The sequence below is a fragment of the Elephas maximus genome, chromosome 7 (genome assembly GCF_024166365.1).
Source record: "Elephas maximus indicus isolate mEleMax1 chromosome 7, mEleMax1 primary haplotype, whole genome shotgun sequence".
Classification (NCBI taxonomy): domain Eukaryota; kingdom Metazoa; phylum Chordata; class Mammalia; order Proboscidea; family Elephantidae; genus Elephas; species Elephas maximus.
The window spans coordinates 31,448,380-31,463,511 of NC_064825.1; the positions used below are offsets into that span (position 1 = coordinate 31,448,380).

Sequence of the window (15,132 nt, forward strand, 5' to 3'; positions counted from 1 at the left end):
AGGTGTCTGGGGGCCGTACTCTCAGGGTTTCTCCAGTCTCTGTCAGGCCAGCAAGTCTGGTCTGTCTTTTTCACTTGGAATTTTGTTCTACATTTTTCTCCAGCTCTGTCTGGGACCCTCTATTGTGATCCCAATCAGAGCAGCCAGTAGGCACCATCTAGTTGTACTAGACTCAGTCCGGTGGATGCCGTGGTAGATGTAGTCCATTAGTCCTTTGAAGCAATTTTTCCCTTGTATCTTTAGTTTTCTTCATTCTTCCTTGCTCCCGAAGGGGTGAGACCAGTGGAATATCCTAGATGGCCACTCACAGGCTATTAAGACCCCATATGCTACTCACCAAAGTAGAATGTAGAACATTTTCTTCATATACTCCGGTATGCTAATTGAGCTAGGTGTTCCCTGAGTCTATGGTCCCCACAGCCCTCAGCATAGCAATTTGGTCACTCAGGGAGTTTGGATGTGTCTATGGAGCTACCATGGGCTTGCCTTGTACAGGTTGTGTTGGCTTCCCCAGTATTGTGTACTGTCTTGTTCACAAGTTCACCAAAGTTGCTGCTTGTCTATCGTCTATTAAGCATTTTTCCATCCCTACCTCTCCCCTCCCTTGTCTCCATCAGAAATTATTCTTTTCATGTATAAACCTTTTCATGAGTTTTTACAGTAGGGGTCTCATACAATATTTGTCCTTTCGTGATTGACTTATTTCACTCAGCATAGTGTCCTCCAGGTGCATCCATGTTATGAGATGCTTCACGGATTCATCGTTGTTCTTTAGTGTTGCATAATACTCCACCGTGTGTATGTACCTCAGTTTGTTTATCCATTCATCTGTCAATGAGCATCCAGGTTGTTTCCATCTTTTTGCTATTGTGAACAACGCTGCAATGAACATGGGTGTTCATATGTCTATTCACGTGACAAATCTTAATTTCTCTAGGATATATTCCTAGGAGTAGGATTGCTGGATCATATAGTATTTTTATTTCTAGCTTTCTAAGGAAGTGCCATATCATTTTCCGAAATGGTTGTATCATTTTGCATTCCCACCGGCAGTGCATGAGAGTTCCAATATCCCCGCAGCCTCTCCAACATTTGTTATTTTCTGTCTTATTCATTTGCGCCAGTAATGCTGGGGTGAGATGGTATCTCATTGTGGTTTTGATTTGCATTTCTGTGATGGCTAGAGATCGTGAGCATTTCCTCATGTGACTGTTCAGGAAATGCTTAAATGTCTTTGCTGAAGTGTCTGTTCATTTCCTTTGCCCATTTTTTGATTGGGTTTTTTGTCTTTTGGTCATAGAGGCATTGGATTTTCTTGTGGATCTTAGAGACTAGATCTTTGTCTGGTTTGTAATAGCCAAATTTTTTTTCCCAGTCTGTAGGTTCTCTTTTTACTCTTTTGGTGAAGTCTTTTGATGAGCATGACTCTTTAATTTTTAGAAGATCACAGTTATTGACTTATCCTCTGTAGCTTGTGTGTTGTTGATTGTGATTTGTATCCTGTTAATTAGGGCCTCTAGTCTTGATCCTGTTTTTTCTTCTATGATCTTCACAGTTTTGGGCTTTATATTTGGGTCTTTGATCCATCTTGAGTTAATTTTTGTATATGTTGTGGGGTATGAGTCCTGTCTCACTTTTTTTCAGACGGGACATCCAGTTTTGCCAGCACCATTTGTCTTTTCCCTATTTGGTGGACTTTGGGCCCTTGTCAAAGATCAGGTGACCATAGGTGGATGGATTTACATCCGGGTTCTTAATTTTGTTCCATTGGTCAATCTATCTGTCATTGTACCAGTACAAGGCTGTTTTGAGCAGGTTCTGAGGTCTGGTAGTGTGAGCCCTCCTACTTTATTCTTCTTCTTCAATAGTGCTTTACTTATTTGCGGCCTCTTCCCTTTCCACATAAAGTTAATGATAAATGTTTCCATCTTTTTAAAGAATGTTGTTGGTATTTGGGTCAATACTGCATTGTATTTGAAAACCACTTTGGGTAGAATTGTCAGTTTCACAGTGTTGAGTCTACCTACCCCTGAGCATGTTTTTCCATTTATGTAGATCTCTTTTGGTTTCTTGTGGTATTGTTTTGTAGTTTTCTTTGTATAGGTCTCTTACATCCCTGGTTAGATTTATTCCCAAGTATTTTATTTTTTAGGGGCTATGATTTTTTTTTTTTTTATGATAATTGCTATTGCTTTCCTGATTTCCTTTTCATCATTCTTTTTATTGCTGTATAGGAATCCAACTGATTTTTGTGTGTTGATCTTCTATCCTGCTACTCTGCTTAATCTTTCTATTAGTTCCAGTGGTTTTCTCACGGAGTCTTTTGGATTTCCTAAGTATAGTGTCGTATCATCTGCGAATAGGGACAGTTTAACTTCCTCATTACCAATCTGGATGCCCTTTATTTCTGTTTCTTGCCTTATTGCTCTAGTTAGAACTCCCAACACAATGTTAAATAGGAGTGGTGATAAAGGGCATCCTTGTCTTGTTCCCATCCTCAAAGAGAATGTTTTCAAGTTCTGTCCATTGAGAATGATGTTGGCTGTTGGTTTTGCACAGATGCCCTTTATTATGTTGAGAAACTTCCCTTCTATGCCTATTTTATTGAGAGTTTTTTTATCAGCAATGGGTGTTGGACTTTGTCAAATGCCTTTTGTGCGTCGATTGAGATGATCATGTGATCCTTTTCTTTCCTTTTATTTATGTAGTGGATTACATTGATTGACTTTCTAATGTTGAACCATTCTTGCATAACTGGTATGAATCCTACTTAGTCATTTTTTTTTTTTTTTTTTTTGATATGATGCTGAATTCTATTCGCTAGAATTTTGGGGGGAATTTTTTGCATCTATATTCATGAGAGATATTGGTGTGTGATTTTCTTTTTTGTGGTGTCTTTGCCTGGTTTTAGTATCAGAGTTATGCTGGCTTCATAGAATGAATTTGGAAGTATCACTTCCTTCTCTATGATCTGTAATAGTTTGAGTAAAACTGGTGTAAGCTCTTCTCTGGATGTTTGGTAGAATTCTCCAGTGAAGCCATCTGGGCCAGGAATTTTTTTGGTTAGGAGTTTTTTTAAATTACTTTTCAAATCTCTTCTCTAGTTATAGGTATGTTCAGATTTTCAACATTTTGTTTCAGTTTCGGTAGGTAGTATGTCTCTAGAAATTTGTCCATTTCCTCTAGGTTTTCAAATTTGTCAGAGTATAGTTTTTCATAATACTGTGTTATAATCCGTTTTATTTCAGTTGTGCCTGTTGTAATGCCTCCATTTCCTTTCTTAATTGGGTTATTTGCATTCTCTCCTGCTTTTTTTTTTTTTAGTTTGGCCAGTGGTCTGCCAACTTTGTTGATCCTTTCAAGGAACCAACTTTTGTTTTGTTGATTCTATTATTTTTCTATTCTCTGTTTCATTTATTTCTGCTCTGGTCTTTATTATTTCCTTTCTTCTGGTGGCTGTGCATTGCTTTTGCTGTTTTTTTTCCTATTTATTCAAGTTGTGTAACTAATGTTTTGATTTTATCCTTTTCTTCTTTTTGATGTGTGCATCTAGTGCTATAAATTGACACCTAAGGACTGCCTTTACTGTGTCCCAAAAGTTTTGGTAGGATGTGTTTTCATTCTCTTTTGATTCCAGGAACTTCTTGATTCCATCTCTGATTTCTTCTGTTACCCAGTGGTTTTTCAGCAGGGTGTTATCCAGTTTACATATAATTGATTTTTTCCCCTTACTTCTCCTGTTGTTAATTTACATTTTGATGGCATTGTGGTCAGAGAAGATACTTTGTATTATCTCAATGTTTTGGATTTTGTTGAAGGTTGCTCTGTGGCCTAAGATGTGGCCTGTTCTGGAGAATGTTCCATGTGTGTTGGAAAAGAATGTGTTCTTTGCAGCTGTTGGGTGGAGTGTTCTATATATGTCTATGAGATCAAGTTGGCTGATTGTGCTCTTCAGCTCTTCTGAATTTTTGTTGATTTTCTTACTAGATGTTCTGTCCTTTACTGACAGTGGTGTGTTGAAGTCTCCTACTATTATTGTGGCACTGTCAATTTCTGTTTTTAGTGCTGTTAGAGTTTGTCGTATGGATTCTGGACCCCTATCATTGGGTATGTAGATGTTTATTATGGTTAAGTCTTCATGATGGATCATCCCTTTAGTAATTATATTCTTTGTCTTTTATGGTGGATTTTGTTCTAAAGTTTATCTTATCTGAAATTAGTATTGCCACTCCTGCTCTTTTTTGGTAGTTATTTGCTTGATATATTTTTTTCTATCCTTTGATTTTTAATAGATTTACATCTTTGTTTCTAAGGTGTGTCTCTTATAGAGAGCATACTGATGGATCCTTTTTTTTTTTTTTAATCCATCCATCACTTTTTTATTACAAATAACTTTTTACAACATAAACCATCACTATATGCATGGACCTTGCTGGATGGAATACATAGGAATTAAATCTACTACATTTGTGGAGAGACTATGGAGAAGCTCAATATCATCACTTAGAACAAGGCCAGTGGCAGACCACTGAACAGGCCATGAATTGTACATGTGCAAGCTCAAGGTGAAGTTGAAAGAAATTGAACAAGTCCATGAGAGGCAAAGTAAGATGGTCAGAATCCCACCTGAATTTAGAGACCATCTCAAGAATACATTTGGTGCATTGAACACTAATGACTAAAACCAGAGAAGTTATGGGATGACATCAGTTACATTATACATGAGGAAAGCAAAAGGGCATTAAAAAGACAGAAATAAAATACAAAAAGAAGATTTCAAAGGATGTCTTGAGAAGACAAAGTAAAGAATTATATTGAAATATGCAAAGACCTGAAGTTAGAAAATCAAAAAGGAAGAACATGTTCAGCATTTCTCAAGCTGAAAGAACTGAAGATAGAATTCAAATCTCTAGGTGTGATACTGAAGGATTCTATGGGAGAAATATTGAACCACTCAGGTAGCATTACAAGAAAATGGGAGGAATACATAGAGTCACTCTATCTGAAAGAATTGGTCTACAGTCAACTATTTCAGGAGGTAGCCTATGATCAAAAGATGATAGTACTGAAGGAAGAAGTCCAAGCTGCACTGAAGGAAATGGCAAAAAAAAAAAAGGCTCTAGGAACTGACAAAATACCAATTGAGATGTTTCCACAAATGGATGCAGTGCTGGAAGTGTTCACTCCTCTATGTTGTGAAATTTGGAACAGTTTCCTGGCCAACCGAATGAAAGAGATCCATATTTGTGCCAATTCCAAAGAAAGGTGATCCAACACACAAGTAAAATTTTGCTGAAGATCCTTCAAAAGCCGTTCCAGCAATACATCTACCGGGAACTACCAGAAATTCAAGCTGGATTCAGAAAAGGACATGGAAAGAGGGGTGTCATTTCTGATGTCACATGAACCTTGGCTGAAAGTAGAGAATACAAGAAAGATGTTTACTTTTGTTTTATTGACTATGCAAAGGCATTTGACTGTGGATCATAAAAAACTATGGATAACACTGTGAAGAAGTGGAATTCCAGAACACTTAACCATGCTTATGAGGAATCTGTACATAAACTGACAGACATTTGTTTGGACAGAACAGAAAGAGGGATTCCTGTGTGGTTTAGAGTCAGGAAAGGTGTGGGTCAGGGTCGTATCCTTGCAGCATATTTATTCAACTTGTGTGCTGAGGAAATAATCCCAGAACCTGGCATCAGGATTGGAGGAAGGCTCATTAACAACCTGCCATGTGTAGATGACACAACCTTGACTGCTGAAAGTGCAGACTGCTTGAAGCACTTACTGATCAAATACTATAGCCTTCTGTATGGACTGCATCTCAGATTAAGAAAACAAAAATCCTCACAACTGAACCATTAAGCAACAACATGATAAATGGAGAAAGGATTGAAGTTGTCAAGGATTTCAATTTACTTGGGTTCACAATCAATACCCAAGGAATCAGCAGTCAAGAAATCAGATGACATATTGCGTTGGGCAAATCTGTGGCAAAAGGCCTCTTGAAAGTGATGAAAATGTAGGATGTCACCTTGAGGATTAAGGTGCTCCTGACACAAGCCACAGTATTTTCAGTCACCTCATATGCATGTGAAACCTGGACAATGAGTAAGGAATACCAAATAAGAATTGGCGACTTTGAATTATGTCGTTGGAGAAAAATATTGAACATATCATTGACTGCCAGAAGAAATAACAAATCTGTCTTGAAAGAACTACAAGAATGCACCCTAGAAGCAAGGATGGTGAGGCTTTGTCTCAAGCAGTTTGGAGAAGTTATCAGGAGGGATCAGCCTCTAGAGAGGGACATCGTGCTTGGTAAAGTGAAAGGTCAATGAAAAAAAGTATGACCCTCAAGGAGATGGATTGACACTGTGGCTGCAACAATGGGCTCAAGCACAGCAAAGATTGTGAGGTGGCACATGACTGGGCAGTGCTTCCTTCTGTTGTACACAGGGTTGCTATGAGTCAGAGTCGACTTCCTGGCACCTAACACCAACAAGGGTGAATTGTTGAGTATGATTTTACTAGATCATGATGAGGGAGTAGAATATTTCAGACTGACATTTGCACTGTAGATAACCAAGTTTCTTGATGATGCAAACACTCTGTGTTCCTGCATTAAACTCTTAAGATGGAATCCCAGTCATATACTCTTGTAACTCTAGCCAACTCACAAATGAGGTGAATAAAAACAGTATGTGTTTCAGGAAAAGGACCACAGGACTTGATTTTAATTGAAAGGAAATTAAGCCAACAAATTTTGCATTGCCACACCAGCTTTATATTTACCAATGATAAAACAAAGTTATATAAAAATGGAACAACCTAAGGAAGAGTAAAATATGATTGATCAGCTTCAACTGAGACAGGCTCCTTCAGATATGGAGTGCCCAAGTTCCTCACTTCTCCATGATCATGTGTGGGCTCCTTCAGATATGGAGTTACCAAGTTCATCACTTCTCCATGATCATGTGTGGCCAGTGCAAAAAAAAGGCCGGAGCGAGTAATTGAAGGAGTAAGCGGGGTATTCCCATATGAGGGAATTTTTGGCAACATTAACAAAACTCACACTTCCACTATTAAAATCAACAAACACACCAACCTTCCCCAGAGATTTCTCTATGTACTGAGAAAGCACTGGGGAGGTGGTGAAAAGATGGTAACCATTATCCCCCTTCACACATAAAAGAAGAAATGTGTCCCCAGATTCAATCACTGAGCAGTTCTTCCTTAGCCAAGTATCCTTACAGACCCCTATAGCCCAGTTCCAAAAGCTGTCCACATGCATCTCCCAGTAGTGTTTTCCAGAGGTGAAGGCCTGGGCTCCCCATGTAGCAAAGTAGTTGGATCTTCCAGATGGAAAAGGCACCTCTTGAAGGTCATGTCTAAATATCAAACTTCTCACATCATCAGACAGCATGATATCGTGACTGCTTGCTTCATAATTCAAGGAAATGTTCACTGCGGAAAGAAGAGAATATTCCAGTCAAAATCAGTTTTTAAAGTCTTACGAGATCTAGAGTGTCATTGGAAAACCCACCAAGACTTTAAGGGCAGCTTGGTTGGAAAATGTCATTAGATTCAGGGGCTACCAGTATATCTGCAGAATTAACAAACACCTAATCTCAATGGAAAAAAATCACAAAGATTTTTTACATTTCACTTTCCATTAGAAACAGAAGACCTTCCCATAAGGCCTAGTCATTGCTATGAAATTAACTTCAGTGCCCCTCTTCAGGGGAAAGAAGATCCTTAGAGATAAATAATTGGTGATCACTTTGCCAGGCATACTATGATATTCCAGTTAAGGAAACAAATTCCAATTAAGAATAAAAAGATCTAAATACATCTTCTTAGAAGAAGTTTTCTACTAAGAATTTTCTGGATTTTATTCCTGGTTTCACCTCAGGCTTGGTCTTCATCTGCATGCCAGTCTAACCTCCCTGGTTTAGATCTACTATGGAATTCTGTATACTGTCTCATCAACCACCAACTTGTTTTACTGTTGTTCTTCACAAATTCTTATTTTATGCCTTTCATTATTTTATGTTTATGGACAAAATTTTCTAGCTATATCAACTACAATGTGCATTATTACAAATTCAATTACTAAGAAGCTTTACAGCAAAAATATTTAAAAAATTACAATTTGCCAACTGTTATGGGTTCAATTGTGCCTCACCAAAATATGTGTCACAAATCCTAACTTCTATGTCTGTGTTTATAATCCCACTTGGGAACGGATTATCTCTGTTGTGCTAATGAGGCAGAATTACTGTAGGATGTCTTGAGTCAATCGTTTTTGAGATATAAAAGAGATTAAAAAGCAAGCCAGCAAGCAGAGGTGGGAGAGGAAAGACACCACGCCAAATGAAGATCACCAAGGAGCAAAGGAATAAGAACTTCCCCAGGGCAAACAGAGGGTAAGCCTTCCCTTAATTCTGGCACCCTGAATTCCAACTTCTAAACTGTGACAAAATAAATTTGTGTTTGTTGAAGCCCCTCATTTGTGGTATTTCTGTCATACCAGCACTAGGTAACTAAAACATCAATCCTATCACCATAACTAACTGTACTTTAGTTAAAACTTGAATGCCCTAACTAAATATGCAGTTCTATATGACTAAATGAATGAATAACTGGTATTTTATCTCAGAATGGTTCTAGGAGCCCCCCTTTTTTTTCAGAGCTTAAATATATATTTAATTTTTTTTCTACTGAACACTTTTTTATTGTACTTTGCCTGAAGGTTTACAGAAGAAGCTAGCTTCTCACTAAACAGTTAGTACACATATTGTTCTATGAAATTGGTTAACAACCCCACGACATGTCAACATTCTCCCTTCTTGACCTTGGGTTCCCCATTACCAGCCTTCCTGTCCCCTCCTGCCTTCTAGTCCTTGCCCCTGGCCTGCTATGCCCCTTTAGTGTCATTTTGTTTTATGAGCCTGTCTAACCTTTGGATGAAAGGTGAAACTTCAGGAATGACTTCATTACAGAGCTAAAAGTGTATCCAGGGGCCATACTCTCAGTGTCTTTCTCCAGTCTCTCTCAGACCAGTAAGTTTGGTCTTTTATTGTGAGTTAGAACTTTGTTCTGCATTTTTCTCCAGCTCTGTCCAAGACTCTCTATTGTGATCCCTGTCAGAGCAGTCAGTGGTGGTAGTCAGGTACCATCCAGTTGTACTGGACTCAGTCTGGTGGAGGCCATGTTAGTTGTGGTCCATTAGTCCTTTGGACTAATCTTTCCCTTGTGTCTTTAGTTTTCTTCATTCTGCCTTGCTCCCGAAGGGGAGGGACCAGTGGAGTATCTTAGATGGCCACTCACAGGCTGTTAAGACCCCAGATGCTACTCATTAAAGTAGAAAGCAGAGCATAGTCTCTACGAACTGTGTTATGCCAATTGAGCTAGATTTTTCCTGAGACCATGGTCCCCACAGCACTAGGAGCCCTTTTTGATTGTTTCCTGTTTCTCATTGTCTAATTTATTACAGGCATGAATCACATTTATCCTTTCACCAGCTTCCATTTAGATTTTTTCATGTTATCCCAGGGCCACTATGACTATAAATGTCTCTTAGGAGGCTGTTCTCTCCTAAATCAAGGGTTAATAAAAAGGGAAACATTGGGCATAAAAAACCAAACCCATTACTGTCAAGTGGATTCCAACTCATAGTGACCCTACAGGACAGAACAGAACTGTCCCATAGGGTTTCCAAGGAGCAGCTGGTGGATTCCAACTGCAGACCTTTTTGTTAGCAGCCAAGCTCTTAATTGCTCTGGCACCAGGGCTCCATATTATCCAAAGAAAACCATTATTGAAGGACAATGTATGGGGTCCCATCATTGGGTTGCCACTCACCTTGGAATTGGTTGAACGTGTCTATCAGTCCAGTGATGGGCCTGGCACTGAGTGCTGGGTTCACAGGCTGGGGCATGTGCAGTTGCACGGACTCACTCCTACAAGGGGAAAGATTCAGGTAATCTTTCAGGTGCCAAAGGGGTTGTCACAGTATGTACAAAAGATGTCAGCATTCAACAGAATAATATGTTTCATCGGAACTCCTTTCGGATATTGTAGTGTACCTCCATGATCCTGGGAGAAGACTGTGCAATTCTTAGGGATTCTTTCTTTTCTTCTGTCCCTGCCTCCACCCCCTTCTTATCATAGATGCCCGCCTCTCCTCTAATGCCTGGGAAAGCTAGTCCATGCACTTTAATATGTTTATGATTTTGAAAACTAAAATTATGCATAGCTGTTTTCTAGTGACTTCTGTGTTGAACCCTACAATGTATATCTCCATGAGCACAGAAAGACAAAACTAAATCCTGATAGAGTGGGATAGAAAATTATATTCAGTAAAACACACACAAATACATGCGCTCACATAAACACACATGCACACGAAATTTACTATCTCAATAACTTCATTTTGGTAGAAACACTTTGATCTCTTTACTAGCTTTCATGGTGCTCTAGTTTGCATTGAAGGCCAAACTTACCTTGTCAAAGTGTCTTCCAAATTCTGCAAAGAGAAATAAAAGGAAAAACTCAGAATTCTTCAGAAATTCTTTTTTTTTTTTATGCCTAATCTTTGGATTTGGGAAATTTCAAAAAAATATCAAACCCTCCTTTCCTCCCCGCCGCCCCCCACCCAGGATTTTATAAATGTCTTTTACTTTTCCTCTTTAAAGGAAAATCACAGTACCACACATTGACAGAAAATAAATTCTCGATGGCTAAGGGCTCTGAGGGTGAGCAAAGACAGAGCAGGACATGAGTAGGGACTGCATTGCTAAAACCATCAGTTGTCTACAAGGTGGTCTTTTCACAGGGCTTGTTTCCAAAGGGTAATGTGCCTCAAAACGAGCACAACTCAAGCCTAGGACTTCCAAACAGAAGGAGGACATGAATGTTAGCTTTTCCTCTTCCTCATATTGCCCACCTGGAGACAAAAAGGTCTACAAATAAGTCGTTCCTTTCTGTTGGATAGAAAAGTGAATTAAATAAAGAGAATTGAGAAGGGAAACTACTCTCACAATTCCCCAAAGTTTTGTTGTTCCTGGTTAGGATAAGAGTTGAAGTTTATATCATATTCACTTGGACAATAATAGTCTTGACAGGAGCAGAAGATGCAGAAATAAGATTTTGGTTTGAAATATGTAATGGAAGTCAAAGATGTGAACTTGAACTAATATCCTCATTTCTTACCTGGAGCAGCTCCACGTCTGGTTTATGGCACAAATTCAGCAGCTCCTCAAACATTTCTCTTAGGTGGTTTTGTTTTTGAACCATTTTGGTTTGACTTTTCTTGAGTTGCTGTAAAATCCTTTTGCGTTCACTTTTCAGTCCCTCTAAATGTTGTTTTTCTTCCCTGTGGAGAACTGGATGCAACTTCCGATACTGATCTCTGATCATGTCTCTCCGTAGGCATATATAATCCTGCAGGGACACGGATTTCCTAGATCACACACCCAGGCTGCCTTTATCCTTCACCACTTAAACCTCACTCATTTTTCTTTGATTCATGATCATGTAATCCACCAACCTACAAACATGTTAAATTCATGTCTTTCCACTCACCAGAAACCATGCTCATCCCTCTTTCCTTACTTTATTTTTCATTCTTTATTAACTACAGAAACCCATCCTTTCCTCAAAACACTATAATTCACTTCTTAAGTTCCCGAAATTCCTGTAGAAATTTTTTTCAGAGTTAATTTTTAAAATACCTTGTTGTTGCTAGGTGCTACTGAGTCGGTTCCAACTCACAAGGACACTATGTACAACAGAATGAAAAACCGCCTGGTCCCGGGCCATCCTACCCTAACGATCTTTTTTATGTTTAAACTTATTGTTGCAGTCACTGTGTAAGTCCATCTCATTGAGGGTCTTCTTCTTTTTCCTGACCCTCTGCTTTACCAATATATGTTCTCTAAAATATGAAAGATTACATGTAAAAAGATAAATTTATGCTTGATTATTTAATATTCTCATCTGTTACTAATTTAGCCTCTGATCATAAATTTCCTCAATCCTAGCCTGATCATTCACTCTTAGCAGAAATGTTGCCTACTAGTCTGAGGATTAGAAATCATCAGACAAAACCTCCCTAAAATTCCTAATCCCATACCCTCAATCTGATTTCTCCCATCACTATCCCTTGTTGCCATGGATGGGATTCCTTCCTGGTAATGAGTACTTAAGGCTTCAGGGTCTCATTTTGTCCTAACATTATAGGAACATTAACCCTTCCCCCATTCTATGACCCCTGCCAATACCCATGTATTCATTCTCTCCTCACCAAGTCCTTCTCTTTCTCTTTTCCCCCAGTTTTTCAACATGTTGAAATTTCTCCCAATTGATCCTATATCATTCTCTAGCCAGTACATTATCGCTTTTCACTATCACAGGTACACTTCCTAAATTGCTATTTAAACCTTTTTCTCCCCATGGCCGTCTTTATACTAATCCGTATGACATACCTGTAGTTCCCCATTATGTACTGTTTCATTTCTAGATTTCACCTCTGTCAGAAATCTCTGCTTGAAATGTCCATGGATTTTTTACACTTGTCTTTTAAAACTCAAATCGATTGTGAACCTCTCTCCAAAACTTTTTCTCAACTCCTGACCAACGGTTTTTGAACTTCTCCAAATCCCTGCATGTGCCTCCATTTCAGCACTTTTTGCACTTTGTTCTGATGGCCTTTTTCTCCCTTGATTAAAGCTCAAGTTTCTCAACAGGTAAGCATGTCTGTACCAAGCTGGTTATGAGGAAAACGTGGTCTCATGCTTACCATCCACAGGTTGATTATTCTGCACTCCTCGTTTAGATTTCTCTGATTTTCTTGGATCTTTTCCCATAAAGACCTCATTTGTTTTAAAAGCTTCTCCTGTAAAAACAAAAATACTGAATTAAGCACCAACAGAACAAATATTATAGATTTCAGACCCTTACTGACAGCTAAAGACCAGGGATGTTAGATGAACATACTTTCGGGAAAGTGGAAGGGTCATGTTTCACTGGCTACCCGATAGTCATCCCTTCTGGGAGTTTCAGGCTATAGAGCCACATAAAGTAATGAAACAATTTTCCTGAGAAAACTGTCAAATAAAGGCTTTATGTAATGTAATTAAATTTCCTATAAATATCTTGCTAATTCTCTATACTATTATCCTACATGTTTGTCCAGTATTACTAAATATGCTTCCAGTAAAAAAAAAAAAAAAAAAAAACTTGTTAAACATGTAATTTTTGTGGCCAGGAGCTATTTCTAAAAATGTGAGTGTTATGGTGTCCTGTGCTTCACTTTGCATAATTAAATTAATAATCATTAAGCGAATTGCCCTGCCACTCGAATACAGCCTCTGTGAAAGCAGATTTCCTTACCTATTTTATTCACAGCTTTACCCTTCCCACCTAGAACAGTAGCCAGCACATATAAGACTCCCAGTGATGAGAGAATTAATCATAATCATGGCACTCATCTTCCTTATACTCTCTTAGCTCTATTATTCTCCAGCTTTCAAAGGCTTTCAGAAGCATCACTTCCCCGGTACTTCTCAACAGCGTATTCAATGGAACAGTGTCTGTGAGCCTCGTGCTCCTGAGAGTAAGAACAGAGCAAACAGAGTCGGTTCTTGCTCTCTTCACAGAACATCTTCTTTGTCTCCTTGTGTGTCCCACACATCTGATCCTCAGAGCTCAGGAACTGGCAGAGACTGGCTTGTCTAGCAGGGGACACCAGATTCTTCACAAGAATATTGGATTTGATGTCTGTCTTCTTTGATGTTTCCCCACATAGAAGACAACGGGTAGTTTTGGCTTCTTCCCAGGAAATGTATAGACAGGGCCTACAGAAGCTGTGCCCACAGCCTATGGTGACAGGGTCTATAAGGTAGTTCAAGCAGATGCAGCAGGTGAGTTCCTTTCGCAAGGCTTGGGAGATGTTGGAGTCCATTTTCCTGAGGGAAGAAAATCAGGAGAGTTTGTCATTTGCCCCAGAGAGACAAAAGACTAAGCAAACTTTTACTCCAATTGTGATTCAATAATATACTTATGTCTAGGCCTGATATAGTTTCTTTTACAAATGACAAAAACTGGAAACTGACACAAAGGCAGCTCTGGAGCTCTGTTGAAAACTTGGTTGGCTTCCTGATTAACATGATGAACACCATCAACTCCATCTCTCCTCCATAAAGAACCTGTTCGTAGTTTGACTCAATCTCTAGTATTCTGATTGGTGGAAAAGCCAATCATAATGTTCCTAGTGACTGATTGGCTTAGCAAAGCTCATGCGACTAAACTTTTTACCTTTACTATTTCATTTAATTGACAAAACCATCCTATAAGGATGACTAATCCAAAATCATACCGACAGTTAATGTTGGAGCCAAAACTCATACCTTTGACTAAAATTAAAATCTGCTAACCGTTACTCTCCAAGATACCATACAGACAGAATCAATCATCCAGTTTCTTATCAACTATTGTAATTTAAGCGAACAGTTCTGGTATTTTTCCTCGCCAAGACTGTCTGTGAAGTAGGGTTATAATTCTAATACAAAATCCTTAAAGAGAGAACAAATGTTGAAAATAATAAAACACAGTAATGGGCAGAATGCACATTTGTCTCCTGCCCCTCACCTATAATATAGAAAGTGTCTTTCTTGAAACTCACTGTAAAAAATGCATTAGAAATATGTACATGAAAAACACATTCACAAAATCAAAATTTCTTCTTTGAAACTCTGTTAATTCAAACAGAATGTAACAAAAATTCAATTTCGGAATACAAAAGTGTTAATAAGAATTTAACAAAGCTTTGTAAAATTGGGAAACTCTGCTGGTATCGTGGTTAATAGCTTTCACTGCTAACCAAAAGGTCCGCACTTCAAGTCCACCAGACACTCCTTGGAAACTCTGTTGGGCAGTTCTCCCCTGTCCTGTAGGTTCGCTATGAGTCGAAATCAACTCAACGGCAAGAGGCCTTTTGTTTTGTTTTCTTTGGTCGTAAAATTGGATCAGATTTCAGTCAGAATCTTTATATATGAACATATATGAAGAAGCCCTGGTGGTGCAAACAGTTAAGCAATGTTGGTGGTTCCAACGCATCCA

At 38.6% G+C, this 15,132-nt stretch overlaps 2 protein-coding genes across 2 annotated transcripts in view; both read right to left on the bottom strand.

The window, feature by feature from the left end:
* The window catches only part of LOC126078921 (tripartite motif-containing protein 43-like), a 458,981-nt gene that overhangs the window by 267,289 nt on the left and 176,560 nt on the right, over nt 1-15,132 (bottom strand). The window lies entirely within an intron of this gene.
* On the bottom strand, nt 6,980-13,975 carry LOC126078838 (tripartite motif-containing protein 43-like). Its single transcript, XM_049889658.1, has 6 exons — nt 13,564-13,975; nt 12,812-12,924; nt 11,224-11,454; nt 10,515-10,537; nt 9,874-9,971; nt 6,980-7,473 (listed from the first exon to the last, which is right to left on the bottom strand). The coding sequence occupies exons 1-6, from the start codon at nt 13,973-13,975 to the stop codon at nt 6,980-6,982; spliced, it is 1,371 nt and encodes a 456-aa protein (XP_049745615.1).

Excerpts from the sequence above, each read along its gene's own strand:
- LOC126078838 (XM_049889658.1), bottom strand. The coding sequence starts at position 13,975 with ATGGACTCCAACATCTCCCAAGCCTTGCGAAAGGAACTCACCTGCTGC. Across the intron at positions 11,455-12,811 it reads GAATAATCAACCTGTGGATG|GATTATATATGCCTACGGAG; the intron begins GTAAGCATGAGA and ends GTGTCCCTGCAG. Across the intron at positions 9,972-10,514 it reads TTGGAAGACACTTTGACAAG|GAGTGAGTCCGTGCAACTGC; the intron begins GTAAGTTTGGCC and ends TTCCCCTTGTAG.